The sequence below is a fragment of the Acanthamoeba castellanii genome, assembly GCF_000313135.1.
Source record: "Acanthamoeba castellanii str. Neff unplaced genomic scaffold scf7180000084777, whole genome shotgun sequence".
NCBI lineage: Eukaryota > Discosea > Longamoebia > Acanthamoebidae > Acanthamoeba > Acanthamoeba castellanii.
Window position 1 is genome coordinate 589,149 of NW_004457712.1, and position 14,423 is coordinate 603,571.

Genomic DNA, 14,423 nt, shown 5'->3' on the forward strand with positions numbered 1-14,423 from the left:
AGCAAACGGCGACAGCGCGCAATTAGCACTGATGATGGCAGCAACGGCGGAATCGCGGTGCTTTGGTAGTGACAACAACTTTGTTCTCGTCCTTTGTTGGTTCTTTGTGCTGCGTTAAGCTGGCAGACAAGAGGTGGGTGTGAGGGAAGGGCGGCTCAGTAGTCTACGGTGACTTCGTCATCGTCGTCATCGTCGCCGTCGTCGTCGATAAGCTGGTCAGCTTTGGCCTGCGGGCGCTCGTCGTGCTCCGCCACGTCCTCGGCGAGGTCGTCATCGTCCACGTTCTTCTGCACCTTTTCCTCTTCCTCCTCGTCACTGGGGTGCTCGGGCTCGGCGGGACCCGAAGTCTCCTCCTCTCCATTCTCTTCCTCCTCTTCGATTCCGTCGGTGTCGTCGGTGTTGCCCTTCTCTTCGGCGGATTCAGTCTCGACAGCGGCGGAGGATGATGAAGAGGTTGCGGTGGATTGCTGCTCGGCGCTCTTGGTCGGGGCAACGGTAGCGAGGAGAGTCAGCAGGAGCGAATAGAAGGACTGGTACGAGAGATTGGCGAGGTAAGGCTCAACAAAGGCAGTCGCCTGCTTGAAGAGCGGCCTCTCAGCGACGAAGCCCTTGGTCTTGTCCGTGTAGTACTGTAGTACTCTCTCACGTTAGCACCACTTTCCGCACCACTCCTTGTTGAGAGGCGAGCACACGTACAGTGGCAGTAGCCTTGGCCTGCTGAACCAGGTTGTCCCTGATCTCGGGATCACGCGTCCTGACGTAGTTGACGACGCTCACCGCAAGGGGCGACTTGGTGAGGACGCTTTCGCCATAGAGCCTGGCGATGCGCACGCGGTGGGATGCCTTGCGCTGCACACGGCGGTAGGCGCACTGGGTGAGCGTGGTGCTGCGAGCCCAGACGCTGAAGGGAAAAAGAAGGAGTTGGTAAGCACAAGCAAGGGAAGTTGAAGCGCGCCAGTGCACAGATGTGGTACCTCTTCGTCTTGATGACGTTGTTGTTAGCCTCCTGCGGCTGCGGGACCGCCTCCTCGGCTTGCGCAAGGCTGGCGTCCTTTTCGCTGTCGGCCTCTTCGGGGAGGTAGTAGTCGACCGAGTCTTGGGCAAAGTCGAACACCTGGTTGGTGAGCACCGTGGGGAGAGCCACCAGGTGCTGGTAGGTGGCGCTGATGGGCTGGACCACTTTCTCGGTCTGAACGAGCAGAAGGTGAGCATGCAGCGGTATGGCATCTACGGATGAGCGGAGGAAGAACGTACAACAAGCTTCTTACTGTCGGCGACCTTCTCCTCGACGATCTTCTTGCTCGAAGCGAGGGTGGCGTTGGCGGTCGTGTACAGCTGTGCGGCCGGCTTGAAGATGCTGACTTCGGCTCGGTCAAGCTGGCTGCAGCCAAACTGGTCAGCCTTGGCCAAAAGAGGCTCGCACGACTTGCTCACGTTCAACACCAGAGGTGAAGCGGCTACGGTGCCCACTGAAGTCTTTGGATGATGGAAAGATGTTATTATAAGGCGTCTAAGCCAAGAAGATGCAACTGGGGGTACCTCGGCAAGCTCGAGGCCACGCTTGACGTAGTTATTCTTCTCCTTGGCCTCATTGTAGAAGTGGAGCGTCGTCTCGCAGCTGTACTTCACCAGCGGGTAGGACGTCAATCTCTCAAGGAAGGTCGGAACGGCAGCTGATGCGTTGGTCATGGTGTGGTTGTGCTTGTAGTGGCTGTTGGGTGTCTCTCCCCTTTTTATAAAGAGGCAAGAAGGAAAAGGAACCGTCCCATTCCCACACTCACGCCACGTCGAGTGTTGGGCCGCAAGCAGAAGAGCAGCTTCCGCGCAAGGAAGCGAAAATAGAAATAAATGGTAAAAATAAGTTGGGCGGACCGGGACATTATTCTTACTTCACATTTTAATTGTCATTTGGGAGTGGTGCTTTTGGCGGGAGAAACGGAACAGGATGGATCATGGAAGAGAAGGTGGCTCAACTTGAAGATCTTGTTCAGGGGTTGGGGGAGAGCACACACTTGGTGGCGGAGCAGGTGCGACGAGTTCGCGCCGATGAAGGCGTACAATCGGATGAATCTGATTTTGAAGAAGGCGACGATGACAGCGAAGATGAGCAAGGGGAGCAGGAGAAGAACAAGCTGCTCCTGAAGCTCGAACACATTCGAGATAATCTCAAGGAGGCAATTCGAAAAGGCAAGGAGGAGCGGACCACCAAGCTCGCCCGCCTCTACGAGCGCCGATTTGAGCTGGAGCAGCTCAACGCTCAGCTCGCTGCAGACGATCACGCTCCTCTCGCCCCCGCTCCACGATGCAAATCATCGTGGCTCCTCCATCTGGTACTCTACACTCCAGATCCTTGGCTTGGCGTCTGCAACTCACAACGTCATAATCTTGCCCGCCAGATCGGTGCAGTCTTCTTCGGCACGGCCCTTGTGGTGGCGCTCGTGATCGTCGTGGACCACACGTCTCTCTACCACGAACGCGAGCTGGCCATGCGCTATCAACACCCGACCTAGTGTGCCGAAGCGCAGGCACTCTGCCCAAACATGTACAGCCCAGCTTCAACATACCTTACACACATGCACTCGACGCCCATGGCCACCCGCAGCCCGACAGTGTTGATGGCGTGGAATAAGTTCGATGTTCATAAAGGTGGCACGAGGAGAGGTGGGGGGAATAAGAGAGCCTTATCAGATGAGGCTGTGGGAGGGTACGTCGTCGTTGATGAGCCGTCGGTACTTGGGTGCGGCGAGCCATGCGCGCGGCAGGAAGCTCGAGATGGTGCAGCCCAGGCCGACCACCGCCAGCCAGATGACCGCCTATGAAATGACCACCAGGATCGCAATAGTGAGCAACAAAGTACCATGAGACGCGTGTCCCGTGTCTTGTTGGCTGTGGGCAGTACCATGGTGGCTGGTGGCGCGCTGAGCACGGGGAACCACTCCTGGAGCACGACGACGAGCGATCCGCAAACGTGCTGACCAGACCAAACAAAACAAAAGATTGTGTCATGGTGAGTGTTGCGTGTAAAGGCGAGAATTGGGCGAAGTAGTACCATCAGTGCGGGGTGGAGATACAACAAGCCAAATCGATTTCTGTACACGGCCTTGTCGAGAGGACTGCCCAGTACGTAGTGCGTCGTCAGCCGTGCCCAACTGAAGAAGACGCAACAACTAAAGAGGTCGTGGTGTACCTGGTGTTGGGTCGATCGCACCAGGTCTTCGCCAGGGTGAGAAACCACAACGTGAAGTAAAAGCCCGCGAGGCTGTGCACAAGTCGCCCCAGAGAGCGAAATGTGAGTCAAACAGGGCGGGGCGAGCCCGAGCGCCACTCCCCGGTGCGTCACCACGGGCAGCTATGCACGTACCTCGACAAGAAGCGGCCAACCTGGTAGCTGTAGGTCGAGAGCCCGCCCACAAAGTAGAGGTTGGTGCCGCGCGAGGGAATGATCGGGTTCCATAAGAGGAGGATCAGCTTGGTCAACACGACCGAGGCGAGGTTGCGCCAGGTGGTGGGCACGCTCGGGATGCGCTCCTCGACCAGCATCCAATAGACGCCCAGCAGGAACAGGCACATGTGGAACGTGAGCGTGAAGAAGTACTGTGCGATCGCGACGCCGACCGATCCCGGCAGGAGCAGCGAGAAGAGGGCCGGGCCGAGGCGACTCTCGGGCGCGAAGCGGATGTCGGGCAGTGCGGTCATGACCACGAGGAAGCCGCTGATCATCGCCACGAAGACCAGCAGCGCGGGGTTGACGAGCGTCTTGCCGAGGGAGGTGGTCTGCGCGCTGGGTGCCGAGGCGCAGGACACGGAGAGGAAGTAGATCGGCACCACAAAGATGAGGATGAGGCCCAGGTTGAGGCTCAGCGAGTCGAAGTAGGCGTTGGCCCACAGGATCATGAAACACAGCAGCCCGGTGCACATCACCAGACCCCATCGGTACTCGTCATTACCGCGTGCGAGCACGGCAGTGTACCTGATTGGAGGGGGAGGCACGCACCGTGAGCGACACCAACGTTGCTACCTTGCAGGTTAGCGATAGGTGGCAGCAAAGCGTGGCATTCACGCACCGGCGATGAAGGGCAAGCCAGAGGTGTCTGCCTTGACCCTTGATGTGCAAGTAGTACGCCAAACCCACAACCGGTACGATCAACAAAGCTGGAAGAGCAGCACGCACGGAACGCAAAGGGTAAACGACAAAAAAGCGAAAGTGGGATGAATGACGCGGGCCAGCAAGCAGATGTGTTACCCGTCCAGCCGAGGGCAGACCACAGCGTGATGGCGAAGGCGCCAGCCAAGAAGGGCTGCCAGGGGGACTGTCAGATGGGGTGAAGTGAGAAAACGGTTGAGTGATGTCAGAGCACGCATAGAGCGATCGTGCAAAGCGAGTGGAGAAGCACCTCGGCCGCTGTGTGGTTTTGCGGGGAGAGGAAGGCCGACTCATCGCTCCACGCCTTGGCGACGATGACGAAGGGCAGACAGAGCAGCCGCACGAATGATATGTACACCGAAAAGTAGAGCAGATGGCCGTTGGCCGTCAGCAGCACGTAGTCCCACATGCCGCCCCCGGACTGCTCATTGGTGCCCTGCAGTCGTGCATGTGCGTTGCTGGTCAGCTGATGATGATAATGATGATGGCCGCGCGTGAATGAAGCTGGGCGCGTACCAGGCCGAGAAAGTGGAGAAGGAAGAGGACGAGGGAGCCGCCGAGGTACCACGCGAGAAGGATGGCCTCTTCCTTGGCCTTGGCCAAGAGCAGCGCTCGCCAGGTGGGGGTGGCCTTCGATCGCGAGCCGGAGCCGTCCATGCTCACATCGCCAGCCAGCAGCAGAGACTCGCCACCGCTCGCTCGGGCCTGCACGATCTCGTTGCACGAGAGGGCCGTCTTCCATCCGGCACAGATGAAGAATGCTGGGAGGGCCAGCTGCAACGCAACCAGCTGCCAATCTTGGAACAGCTCGGCCCATGCCTGCAATTAAGAAGATTGGAGAAAGATCGTTAGAGGCAATCGTTGTTCGATCATTAGATTGAGGTGTCGTGCAGGTGTGCCTGGGGTGAGGTACCCAGAAGAGGATGTCTGGGTCTTTGCCATCACCAGCGAAGCGGTGATCGAGCCAAGTCTTGATGTTGTAGAGCACCAGGGCAAAGATCAACACCAGCTCAACCGTTCGTATGTAGTAGTGCTCCCTTTTCATGGTGTTGCTCAGATCCCTCACCTCACCCCTCTGTACATGCGCTAATTACCTCCGTAAATCAATAACTAATATGCAAGTTTTACGCTTTTTTTTCTTTTTCGAGTTTATATTTTTTATTTTTTGTCTTTTTGTCATTTTTGCATGGAGGAACGAAGGGGCCACACGCGAGCGCTTGAGGCGTGGGTGAAGGCAAATGGTGTTGGCAAGTACCCACTCGCCGTGCACGACTTTGGCGATGCTGACGCAGACCAGGGAAGGGCCACCCTCGCTCTTCGGCCCATCAAGGCAAGGCACCTCGCCCTTTTTATTTTATGTTTATTAATTTATTTAAATGTTTTTATTAATTTGATATGGGCAGCAGCAAGGTGAGAGGATCTTGGAAGTGCCGTTCAGCTTGCTTCTCGATGCCGGTGCCGCGCTGCGCGCCGAGGACGTCGGCAGCGTGTTTGCAGCGGTCAAGCCCGCGCTCGACGCCGTGGACAACAGGCTGCCCCTCGCTTTGTTCATGCTGCACGAGCTGCGCAAGCCCGACTCCTTCTGGCGGCCCTACTTTGGTGTGTGCACACCCACACCCTACACAGGCGATCATCGGCACCTTACCATCTTTCGGTCCTTCGTCGTCGTCTTCTTCTTCTTACCATAGATGCTTTGCCCTCGCGGGTGAACCTCCCCATGTTCTGGGCTGACGAGGATATGCAGCTGCTGGCCGGCTCGCCGCTGCATGCGGCCGTCTTGGCACAGAAGAAGCAAGCGCGCGACTGGCACACTGAGCACATCGTGCCCATAGTCCGGGTACTCGCGCGCTTCGATTTGCAGCTACATGCTCTCCCTGCTGACGTTCTTTTATGGGCACGGCGCCAAAGAGATACCCACGGCCATTCGGTGTGAGCGACGACGATTCATCGCTGGAGCCCTCCTACTCCTTGGCCAGGTTCGAGTGGGTGCTGTCCATGATCGCCTCGCGGGCGTTTTGGCACTTTGATCTCAAAGACGTACGCAAGTGCACAGCATCCACATCGTGCACGCACTTGTGCTTATCTCTCGGTTTTTTGTGTGGCTTGGTGGCCTCTGACAGACGTGGGAACCGCACATGGTGCCAATGGCGGACCTCATCAATCACTCGCTCACAAACGACAACGTATCGAAGTACACTTTTGACGACAAGACTCAAACATTCATCGTACACGTCCAGCAGCCTTACGCCGAGGGCGAACAGGTACGCCCGGGTGCTTGTATTTGAACCACTGGGGCATACACTTGCTTGCTCCCACTCCCAGCTAAGTCCCCTTCCACCACCACCACCACCACCCACCACCCACCACCCACCACCCACCACCCACCACCCACCGGCAGGTGTTCATCACCTACTGTACAGACTCCAATTTCGAGCTGCTGAAGACGTACGCCATGATGGTGGAGGACAACTATAACAAATACACCGAGATCAGGCTCGACGAGACCACAATAGCACGAATCTGCCCGGACGAAGTGGAGCGGCTCACCAAGACGCGTGCACTCACCCAACGAGGACTCGCCAAACAGTACGTGAGGGCTTCAACTTGATCTCTTGTGGCCTAGTGCCTTTGTGGTTGTGATGCGTGTTGCTCACAAAGGTGGCGCTCTCCTTCCAGGACGTACCCAGTCAAAAGTGAAGAGTTCCCGCTTGACTTGGTCCAGGCCTTGCGGTTGTACCACCTGCCGCTCACCGGTTCACATTCCATTTCGCTCGCGCGGCACAATGCAATCCGCCGTCTTGTAACCTTCCGTCTTTCACTCGTCTCACCGGTGCCCTCCTACAGACTCGCACACAGAGTCGACGTGTTTCGAAACCGACCCCGTCTCCGTGCAGAATGAGCTGATGGTGTACGACACCATAGCGGGCTGCGTGAAGGAGCTCCTGTCACAGTACCCCATCACCGCTCAGGTTCGTAAGCAACCGAATGACTGCTTGGCTTTCGCATTGGAGCCTGACTCAGCCCGCAAGCACACATAAACACACCGCACGGCACACGGCACACAAAACACAGGAGGACGCGGCTATGCTGGCGCACGATCCACGACTTTCAGCTACGGCGCGGCTGGCAGTCGCCTACCGGCGCGAGGACAAGCTGTTCCTGACCGAGGTGGGCAGCGTATTCGCGGAGATGCGAAAAGAGCTCGATGCGTCAGCCGACGCGCCTCCACTCATCATGGAGCTCTTCTTCGATTGCATCGCCTCCGTTCGAGAACAGCATTTGGCTTGAACCGGGGCTTGCTGCCTACCGCGATCAAGCCCTGATCCCAACATGCCGACCGCTAAATTCGAGGAAGAAGGCCAAGTCCGGCACGGAAAAAGAAACGTTTGCGTTGCGCCGTGTTGTGTGCAATCGACGAGTGATTTACTTAGCTCGAGTGGGCGATCAGATTGGAACGAAACGAACGACACAGATCTGAAACACGAAACACACAAGATCAGCAAGGATCGCACAATTTTCGGAAATGCTGCTCAATCGGACCTCGAATGCAGCTAAGAATCGCAACAATTTTTCCAAGATGATGATTAGCATGGGCCAGCGCTACCCCACGCTACGCGGAGCGCGGCACCTGCATCACCAGGAGGCATCGTTCGATCACCATCTCGCCATCTCCGCATCCCGCTCATCTTCATCCACCGCTGCCGCCGCGCCCCACCTCGTGCACTCCACCCGACTGCGCACACTGGCCACGACGGTATTCATTCGCGGCATCGCCACTCGCTCTGGCAAAGGTACGCTCTCTTCTGATCAATGGAAATGGTTGAAACCATGCTGGCGCCACCATCTCACTCCATTTGGCGTTGCTGAGCAGATTCGATGGCACAGATGAAGGCGGAAGCGGATCCGTTGCCGTTGGGCGAGTTTAAGAAGGAAGTGACGAAGCTCATCGACCAGGAGGTCAAGGAGTCGTCCTCGGCGCTCGACCCCGCTGCCGAGTACCTGGCCGAGCTCAACTACAAGCTCTTCGTGTCTGACGGCGTCGCCACCCTCAAGCGCACCCAGGGCAAGCAAGTGTACGGCTTTTTAACACACACACACACACAACATGACCAATGAAGGTACAACAGGCTCATTGTGCGTACCACATATCTGGAACAGTGTCGAGCTCTCGTTTGCGGTGGAGGAGGAGGATGAGGAAGGTGAGAACGAAGAGGGTGAGGAGAAAGAAGAGGAGGAGAGCGAGGAGGAGGATGAGGAGGAAACCGCCGAAGGATTCCAGGCGCAGGATATCAACCCCCTCATGGGCGTGCAGGACCTATACATTCCCACTGAAGTCAAGATCACCATCGTCGACAAGATGGTACCAAGTGGATGTGTGTTGTTTGATCGTCAACCACGCATGCCAAGCATCTCCCTGATCTCGCTTTCTCTTCTATCCCAGGACAAGGAGGTCAGCAGCATGTCTCTCGCGTGCTCGGCATTCGAGAGCCGGTTCTTCATCGGCACATTAACCCCCCGATCACATCAACTGACACTCGCCATCGGCCGATTGGACTCATCACCACACACGCACACGCACCACCGCACACGCATACCTTACAGACACGCTGTACAGCGCCGACGGCAAGAACTCGGTCCACTTCGAGCAGCTCTCGGACGGCCTGCAGGAGAAGATCTACGACTACCTGGAGTCGCTCAAGCTTGACCACAGGCTGGGCACCTTCATCTTCGAGTACACCCGCAACTACCACGCCCACAAGAGCGCCCAGGTGTTGAGCGACCTCAAGCAGTTCGTGTCTCACCTACGCGACGAGTGAACCCAGAACGAGCCAGGCGTAAGAAGAACATCTCCATGTAGCGATTGCGAGAGAGGCCACGAGCGGGCGGAGTTGCCCCTGACCACTCTCTTGACGAAGATCGCCAACCATGACCGTGCTTCGCGTGGTCCACCTTTGTGAAATAAATAATATTTATTTGTTTATTTGTTTATTTGTTTATTTTTGTTGTTTATCTTTTGGCGAAGTGAGGTGGGTGCGTGGATGCAGTCTCCCTTCGCTTAGGAGTGGAGACGTGGTGTGTTGATTTATGTACTCAGTGCGTGCGGGTGACAGAAGGTTGGGTGACAGAGGGAATGAGCGAGTTGGTGTTGGTGGGTGTTGCTGTTGCAGGAGGGAGGAGGAAGAGTGAGAGTGCCCTCTCAGTGCAGGACGTGCTGCAGCGGCTGCGCCCGCAGACTGGAGAAGTCGATCTGCTTGTCCAGTTGTTCATTCAGCTCTCCGATCACGGCACTGGCATCGGCGATGGTGAGCGAGCCGTGAGCGAGAGCATGGCGCGTAGCGTGCAGAAAGCGGGGAAGGAGGGCAAGTGTGTACATGTTGTCTCCGCGAATGACGTAGAGACCCAGCGGCACCTTCTCCATGCCCTGGGCTGAGTATACTCGCTCATGCGAATCCTCCACGATGACATTGGCGAACTGATCGAAACCACGCAGAGTGCCCTACAAAATCGGAAGTTGCACGAATTAAAACCAGGTCTAAAATCTCTGCCGGGAGGGCCGTATGTACGCACCACTATGCTTCGCGCATCACTCGTGATGATGGAGACCGTGCCTGCAGAAGAGTCAAATAAAATCGCGAGGGGTGAGAAAAGTAAAATAATGTTCGGATGGATAATGAAGAAAAAGCCACAAACAAGAAGCACATAGATATAGGGAGGGAGGGAGGCACAGACGATCGATGTACTCTTCCAGCAGGGATCCCATTGCGTTGCGAGCGGCAATCAGATGGGAGGCGGGAAAATCTATTGGCGCAAGGGTAAGAAGGAAAAGAAAGAGGAAAATACTGCATTTGGGTTGACAACATTTTCTCCGATTTTCTTCAGCTAACCGATCGCCAGGCACAAGCTTGCGGCAGATCATAGCGCATTCAATTAAACACAACACGTTGTGAGCATGGGAACCACACGACCAAAGACATCAATCGTACGATCGATTTCGTTGTATGTCCTTAACATTTTCTTTTTGCTCACTTTTCGGCACGCGATAAGATTGTGGGGCTGGGCAACTTGGTTTACCCCAACACGCGACACAGCGTTGGCATCTCCTTCGTGGAGCGGCTGGCCAAGCGGCTAGGTGAGCTCTCCGCTCTTATTTCTATTGACGTTATGCATTTTTTATATTTGCTTTTTTATTTTTATTTTTAAAATCGAATAAAAGCTGACCGCCACCCACCAGACATGAACTTTGTGAGAGACAAGAACGTTATGGGCATGGTGGCGAGCCGGGAGGGCCTGGTGCTGGTGCAGCCCACCACGTTTATGAACCTCAACGGCAAGACCGTGCTGCGAGCAATGCGCAAGTACGAAGTGGAAGCACCCGACGTGACCGTCGTGCACGACGATGTCGAAACAGCGCTGGGCAAGATCGCCGTGCGTCTGGGCGGCGGTGCAAGGTACCGTACCGTCCGTCTCTGCCCGCGCGAGGCATCTTCTTCGCAAGCGTTGCGAGACTGACTGGTAGTGCGTTCCACCATAGAGGACACAATGGCATTCGATCGACCATGAACTGCCTTGGGACAGGTGCGTCATCGGCTTGCCGATGTGGAGCCGCTCGGTCGTGTTCTCTCGTGCTAACGCTCCCTCCTTCTCTTCCATGCTGGCGATGATGACCGTCGCACAGACCAGTTCAGGCGGGTGCGCGTGGGCGTGGGGCGACCATCGGACAAGACGGCCGACTTGGCCGACTTTGTGCTGGCCAAGTTCTCGCGAGAGGAGCAGAAGGTGTTGGACCAGGTGGCCGAAAAGGCCATCGACGACTTGTTGGCCTCGCTCTTTCCTTCCGGCTTCGAAGCCAAAGAACAGACTCTCGGCGGTTGAAACCACCACCCTCTCCAGGCCTCGCCCCATCTCTTCTATAAATTGCACTGCAACGTAAGACTTACCAACAACAGGCGACAATGGCCGCGAGAGCTGGTGGCTGCGTGACAGCCCAATCGACAAACAAGGCAAGCGGGTACCCGCTTCATCCATTGTTCGTGTAACAAGCCCATAAAAGTTAAGTCATGCCTCACATTCCATGTCTTTCCTTGTCTCGGCCCATCTATAGATGGCAACTCGCCCGTTCGTTCTGGTGTTTTTGCGTTTGGCCTATCTCTCTCAGGTCTGTCGGGCCTGACCTTGGTAGACCACACCCGCGCTTGCGCAAGCCAAAGGGAGTGAGTCGAGCGAAACCAACCCAAGGGCCACACATGATGAAGAGGACGTCGATTCTCTTCTCAGCGCTGGCGCTCCTCGCCTGCTGCCTCCTCGCCTCGGCGAATGTTGAAGGCGGTCGCGAGGTGCGCGCGAGCTTCGCGGAGGGCGAGCACTCGTGCGCCACCTCCATCTCCCTGCTCGACGACCCGTTCGTCTTCTTCAACAGCAAGGCAAAGCAGCTCTACATCTGTTCCAACGGTCTCCTCCTCTTCGAGGAGCCCTCCAAGGAGTTCGACCCCACCAACCCGCAGACCCCCTACCAGCCCCGGAGCCGACACCCCCGAGGTCTCCCCACCACCCCCCACAGAATTCAATCGACCACCAAACCATTGACTGATGTTGATGTTGGATCTCAATGGCGAACGAACAGTGGTGGCGCCCTACTGGACGTCGCGCCTGCGCCAGGTCGACATCACGGCCACGCTCCAGAACTACCCCTCGGTCGAGGCCGTAGAGATGGTCGAACAGGCGTTCCCGGGAACCGTCATCACCCCCACGAGGAGCCTCAACATCACCTGGGCCTACAGCGGTACAGTGTGGAATATCGAGCGCAGTGTTGTTTGATCCCCACCCTCACTAATATCACAACATCGTCACCATCTCCAGATATGAGCGTGTCGGCGATCTTCATCATGGATGGTGAGACGATGATCAGCTACGGTGTGTTCTTCTACGGCGGCCAGTACCTCCCGGCCACGCCCTCGTCGCTCGACTGGCTCATGGGCGAGATCTTCTCGACCCCGCCACCACCGAGAAGCCCGTCATTGGATTCAGCGCTGGTACGTTGTTTACACCCCCCAACCACCACCACTCAACCGCACACCCGCTGACGCGGCTGCGCAGACGACATCAAGCTGTCGGCGTCGTTCGTGGCGGAGGGCAAGGAGTGGACCAACATGGGCGTCCACGGCCGCGTCGTGTTCGGCTTCTCCAACCGCGACAACGTGCCCCGCTACACCCGTACGCCCCACTCCTCTCATTCCCTCCCCCTGCCTAGCGCTGACACTGGTCCATTGGGGGCGCAGCCGAGCGTCTGGCCCGCAGCGTGAGCCTGTCGAAGAAGCAGGTACGACCTTCTCTCGTGGAGTGCCTTTCATTGATGATGATGACGACGACTACGATGATGAGGAGGATGATGGCTCATCTTTCATTGCCGCCTGTGGTGTCGTGGTTCAGCTCGAGAATGTTCAGCTGCGGTTGGTGAGTTTCTCTGCCGAGCCCGAAAACGGCGTATGGACCAAGGACTCCAATTTCATGGTCGACTACTCCTTCGTCAACGACGGCGAGACGGCCACCGAGCTGGAGTGGGGCGACCAGCTCTACCTCTCCACCACACCGGACCTTAGCGGTACACATCGCATACTATCCACCGCACACACCCACCACCGCACACACACATACGCTCGCGGTACGTGAAGAAGAGAACCAAACCCGGCGCAGGAGTTATTGGCAGTGGGTGGTCCGTGGACCAGATCTTCATGGGCACCGACTTTGTCGCGGGCGAGCCCGTCTCATCCAGCATCATGGGAACCCTCGACCTCGACGCACCGGGCACCTACTACCTCATCCTCCAGCTCGCCGCCTATGGCGTGGCACCCGACGTCGATAACCTGAACGACACCATCGCCATCTTCGAGTTCGACGTGACCGGAGAGGAACAATCGCCCGACCTCCAAATCACCAGCATTGGTACGCGCCCGCCGTCCCAACCCACCGCACGACCCACTCACCAACCCATCCCCTCTATGTGCGTGTGTGCGTGTGCGCGTGTGTGTGTGCGTGCACAGATCTGAACCCCAACCCGGTGCCGTTGGACCAGGGGTTCGTCGTAGAGTACTCTGTGACCAACTTGGGCGATTCGGTCACCGACACAAACGCCTGGTACGACGACGTCTACATCTTCCAGGCGTCGGGTACGCTCTCTCCGCGCCCCCCCCCCCAACCCTCCCCATTTGTTTCTTTTCTTCTGCCACCTCCCACTTGCGTGAAACTCACCATATCTCTTCCGCACCAGTTCTCCCAGAGGACCGCGAGCTGGGCACCAACTACATCACGTGGGCCGATGGTACGTCATCACACACACACACCCCCACCAATTAACCAGCTTTCTCTCGTGGTTGGTCACTCACCCCAACTGCGTGTGGGGCCACAGCCTCAAACATTATTAGTTCTCCCTTGGAGCCCGGGGAGAGCTACACGCACAGCCACACGATCAACATGAACGATCGCGGCCTGTTGCCCGGCGAGTACTACCTGGTCATATTCACCAACCACATCATCGAGGGCGAAGAACCCTACGTTACCACGGAGGCGAACCGCGAGAACAACGTGGCCGAGATCCACTTCTGGGTACATCTCTTCTTCTTCTTCTACTACTTGAGCCACCACCGGCTTTGACGTGACGTTGGTGACGTTGGTGTGTGTCGTGTGTGCGTACCACAAAAACAATACCCGCACACAGTTCGGTGACCCCCCGGGTCCCACTCCCTCATCGTCGCCCTCGTGGCAGCCCGAGCCGTCGCCCTCGTCGTCGCCCTCATACGCGCCCGAGCCGTCGCCTCGTCGTCGCCCTCGTGGCAGCCCGAGCCGTCGCCTCGTCGTCGCCTTTGTCCTCGTGGCAGCCCGAGCCGTCGGCCTCGTCGTCGCCCTCGTGGCAGCCCGAGCCGTCGCCCTCGTCGTCGCCTTTGCCCTCGTGGCAGCCCGAGCCGTCGCCCTCGGCGTCGCCTGCTGCCTCGCACACGCCTACCCCCACGCCTACCCAGACGCCCACGCCTACCCGGACGCCCACGCCTACGGTCATCCCCACGCCCGGCGCGAAGGGCCGCACGGTCATCAACTTCAACTTCAGGGACCTCATCCCGGCCGGCTACTACGACTGCCGCAGCTGCTCACGCAAGTGAGTGGAGTGCGATCTCCCGTCTCTCTTCTCTTTCATCTCCTCTCGCCTCGTTTTGTCCGGCCTGCATTCGGCTTCCTTACTCTTCCACGATGTCTTACCTTGTAGTGGCCAGTGCGGGTCAGCACTCAG

General features: G+C 57.4%; 7 protein-coding genes and 1 pseudogene across 7 annotated transcripts; 5 read left to right on the plus strand and 3 right to left on the minus strand.

Moving 5' to 3' along the window:
* Nucleotides 1-155: 155 nt before the first annotated feature.
* On the minus strand, nt 156-1,689 carry ACA1_290420 (uncharacterized protein; the record flags this gene model as incomplete). Its single annotated transcript, XM_004367966.1, has 5 exons — nt 156-629; nt 697-886; nt 975-1,189; nt 1,255-1,476; nt 1,540-1,689. 5 exons carry the CDS (start codon nt 1,687-1,689, stop codon nt 156-158), a joined length of 1,251 nt encoding a protein of 416 aa, XP_004368023.1.
* Nucleotides 1,690-1,952: 263 nt separating this feature from the next.
* ACA1_290430 (uncharacterized protein) lies at nt 1,953-2,510 on the plus strand (the record flags this gene model as incomplete). Its single annotated transcript, XM_004367967.1, has 2 exons — nt 1,953-2,330; nt 2,397-2,510. 2 exons carry the CDS (start codon nt 1,953-1,955, stop codon nt 2,508-2,510), a joined length of 492 nt encoding a protein of 163 aa, XP_004368024.1.
* Nucleotides 2,511-2,684: 174 nt separating this feature from the next.
* ACA1_290440 (uncharacterized protein) lies at nt 2,685-5,189 on the minus strand (the record flags this gene model as incomplete). The annotated part of the gene is made up of 10 exons (XM_004367968.1): nt 2,685-2,813; nt 2,858-2,971; nt 3,050-3,149; nt 3,188-3,259; nt 3,362-3,970; nt 4,065-4,152; nt 4,244-4,298; nt 4,395-4,580; nt 4,661-4,963; nt 5,058-5,189. 10 exons carry the CDS (start codon nt 5,187-5,189, stop codon nt 2,685-2,687), a joined length of 1,788 nt encoding a protein of 595 aa, XP_004368025.1.
* A 193-nt stretch (nt 5,190-5,382) lies between these two features.
* ACA1_290450 (rubisco lsmt substrate-binding protein) lies at nt 5,383-7,432 on the plus strand (the record flags this gene model as incomplete). The annotated part of the gene is made up of 9 exons (XM_004367969.1): nt 5,383-5,395; nt 5,555-5,743; nt 5,833-5,981; nt 6,053-6,181; nt 6,265-6,405; nt 6,543-6,730; nt 6,821-6,897; nt 6,989-7,113; nt 7,217-7,432. 9 exons carry the CDS (start codon nt 5,383-5,385, stop codon nt 7,430-7,432), a joined length of 1,227 nt encoding a protein of 408 aa, XP_004368026.1.
* A 235-nt stretch (nt 7,433-7,667) lies between these two features.
* ACA1_290460 (uncharacterized protein) lies at nt 7,668-8,961 on the plus strand (the record flags this gene model as incomplete). The annotated part of the gene is made up of 5 exons (XM_004367970.1): nt 7,668-7,935; nt 8,016-8,217; nt 8,303-8,504; nt 8,586-8,635; nt 8,760-8,961. 5 exons carry the CDS (start codon nt 7,668-7,670, stop codon nt 8,959-8,961), a joined length of 924 nt encoding a protein of 307 aa, XP_004368027.1.
* Nucleotides 8,962-9,341: 380 nt separating this feature from the next.
* ACA1_290470 (u6 snrnaassociated sm-like protein lsm8, putative) lies at nt 9,342-10,156 on the minus strand (the record flags this gene model as incomplete). Its single annotated transcript, XM_004367971.1, has 4 exons — nt 9,342-9,432; nt 9,517-9,641; nt 9,713-9,753; nt 10,129-10,156. 4 exons carry the CDS (start codon nt 10,154-10,156, stop codon nt 9,342-9,344), a joined length of 285 nt encoding a protein of 94 aa, XP_004368028.1.
* A 222-nt stretch (nt 10,157-10,378) lies between these two features.
* ACA1_290480 (aminoacyltRNA hydrolase) lies at nt 10,379-11,017 on the plus strand (the record flags this gene model as incomplete). The annotated part of the gene is made up of 3 exons (XM_004367972.1): nt 10,379-10,593; nt 10,677-10,720; nt 10,821-11,017. 3 exons carry the CDS (start codon nt 10,379-10,381, stop codon nt 11,015-11,017), a joined length of 456 nt encoding a protein of 151 aa, XP_004368029.1.
* A 374-nt stretch (nt 11,018-11,391) lies between these two features.
* On the plus strand, nt 11,392-14,295 carry ACA1_290490 (annotated as a pseudogene).
* Nucleotides 14,296-14,423: the final 128 nt, after the last annotated feature.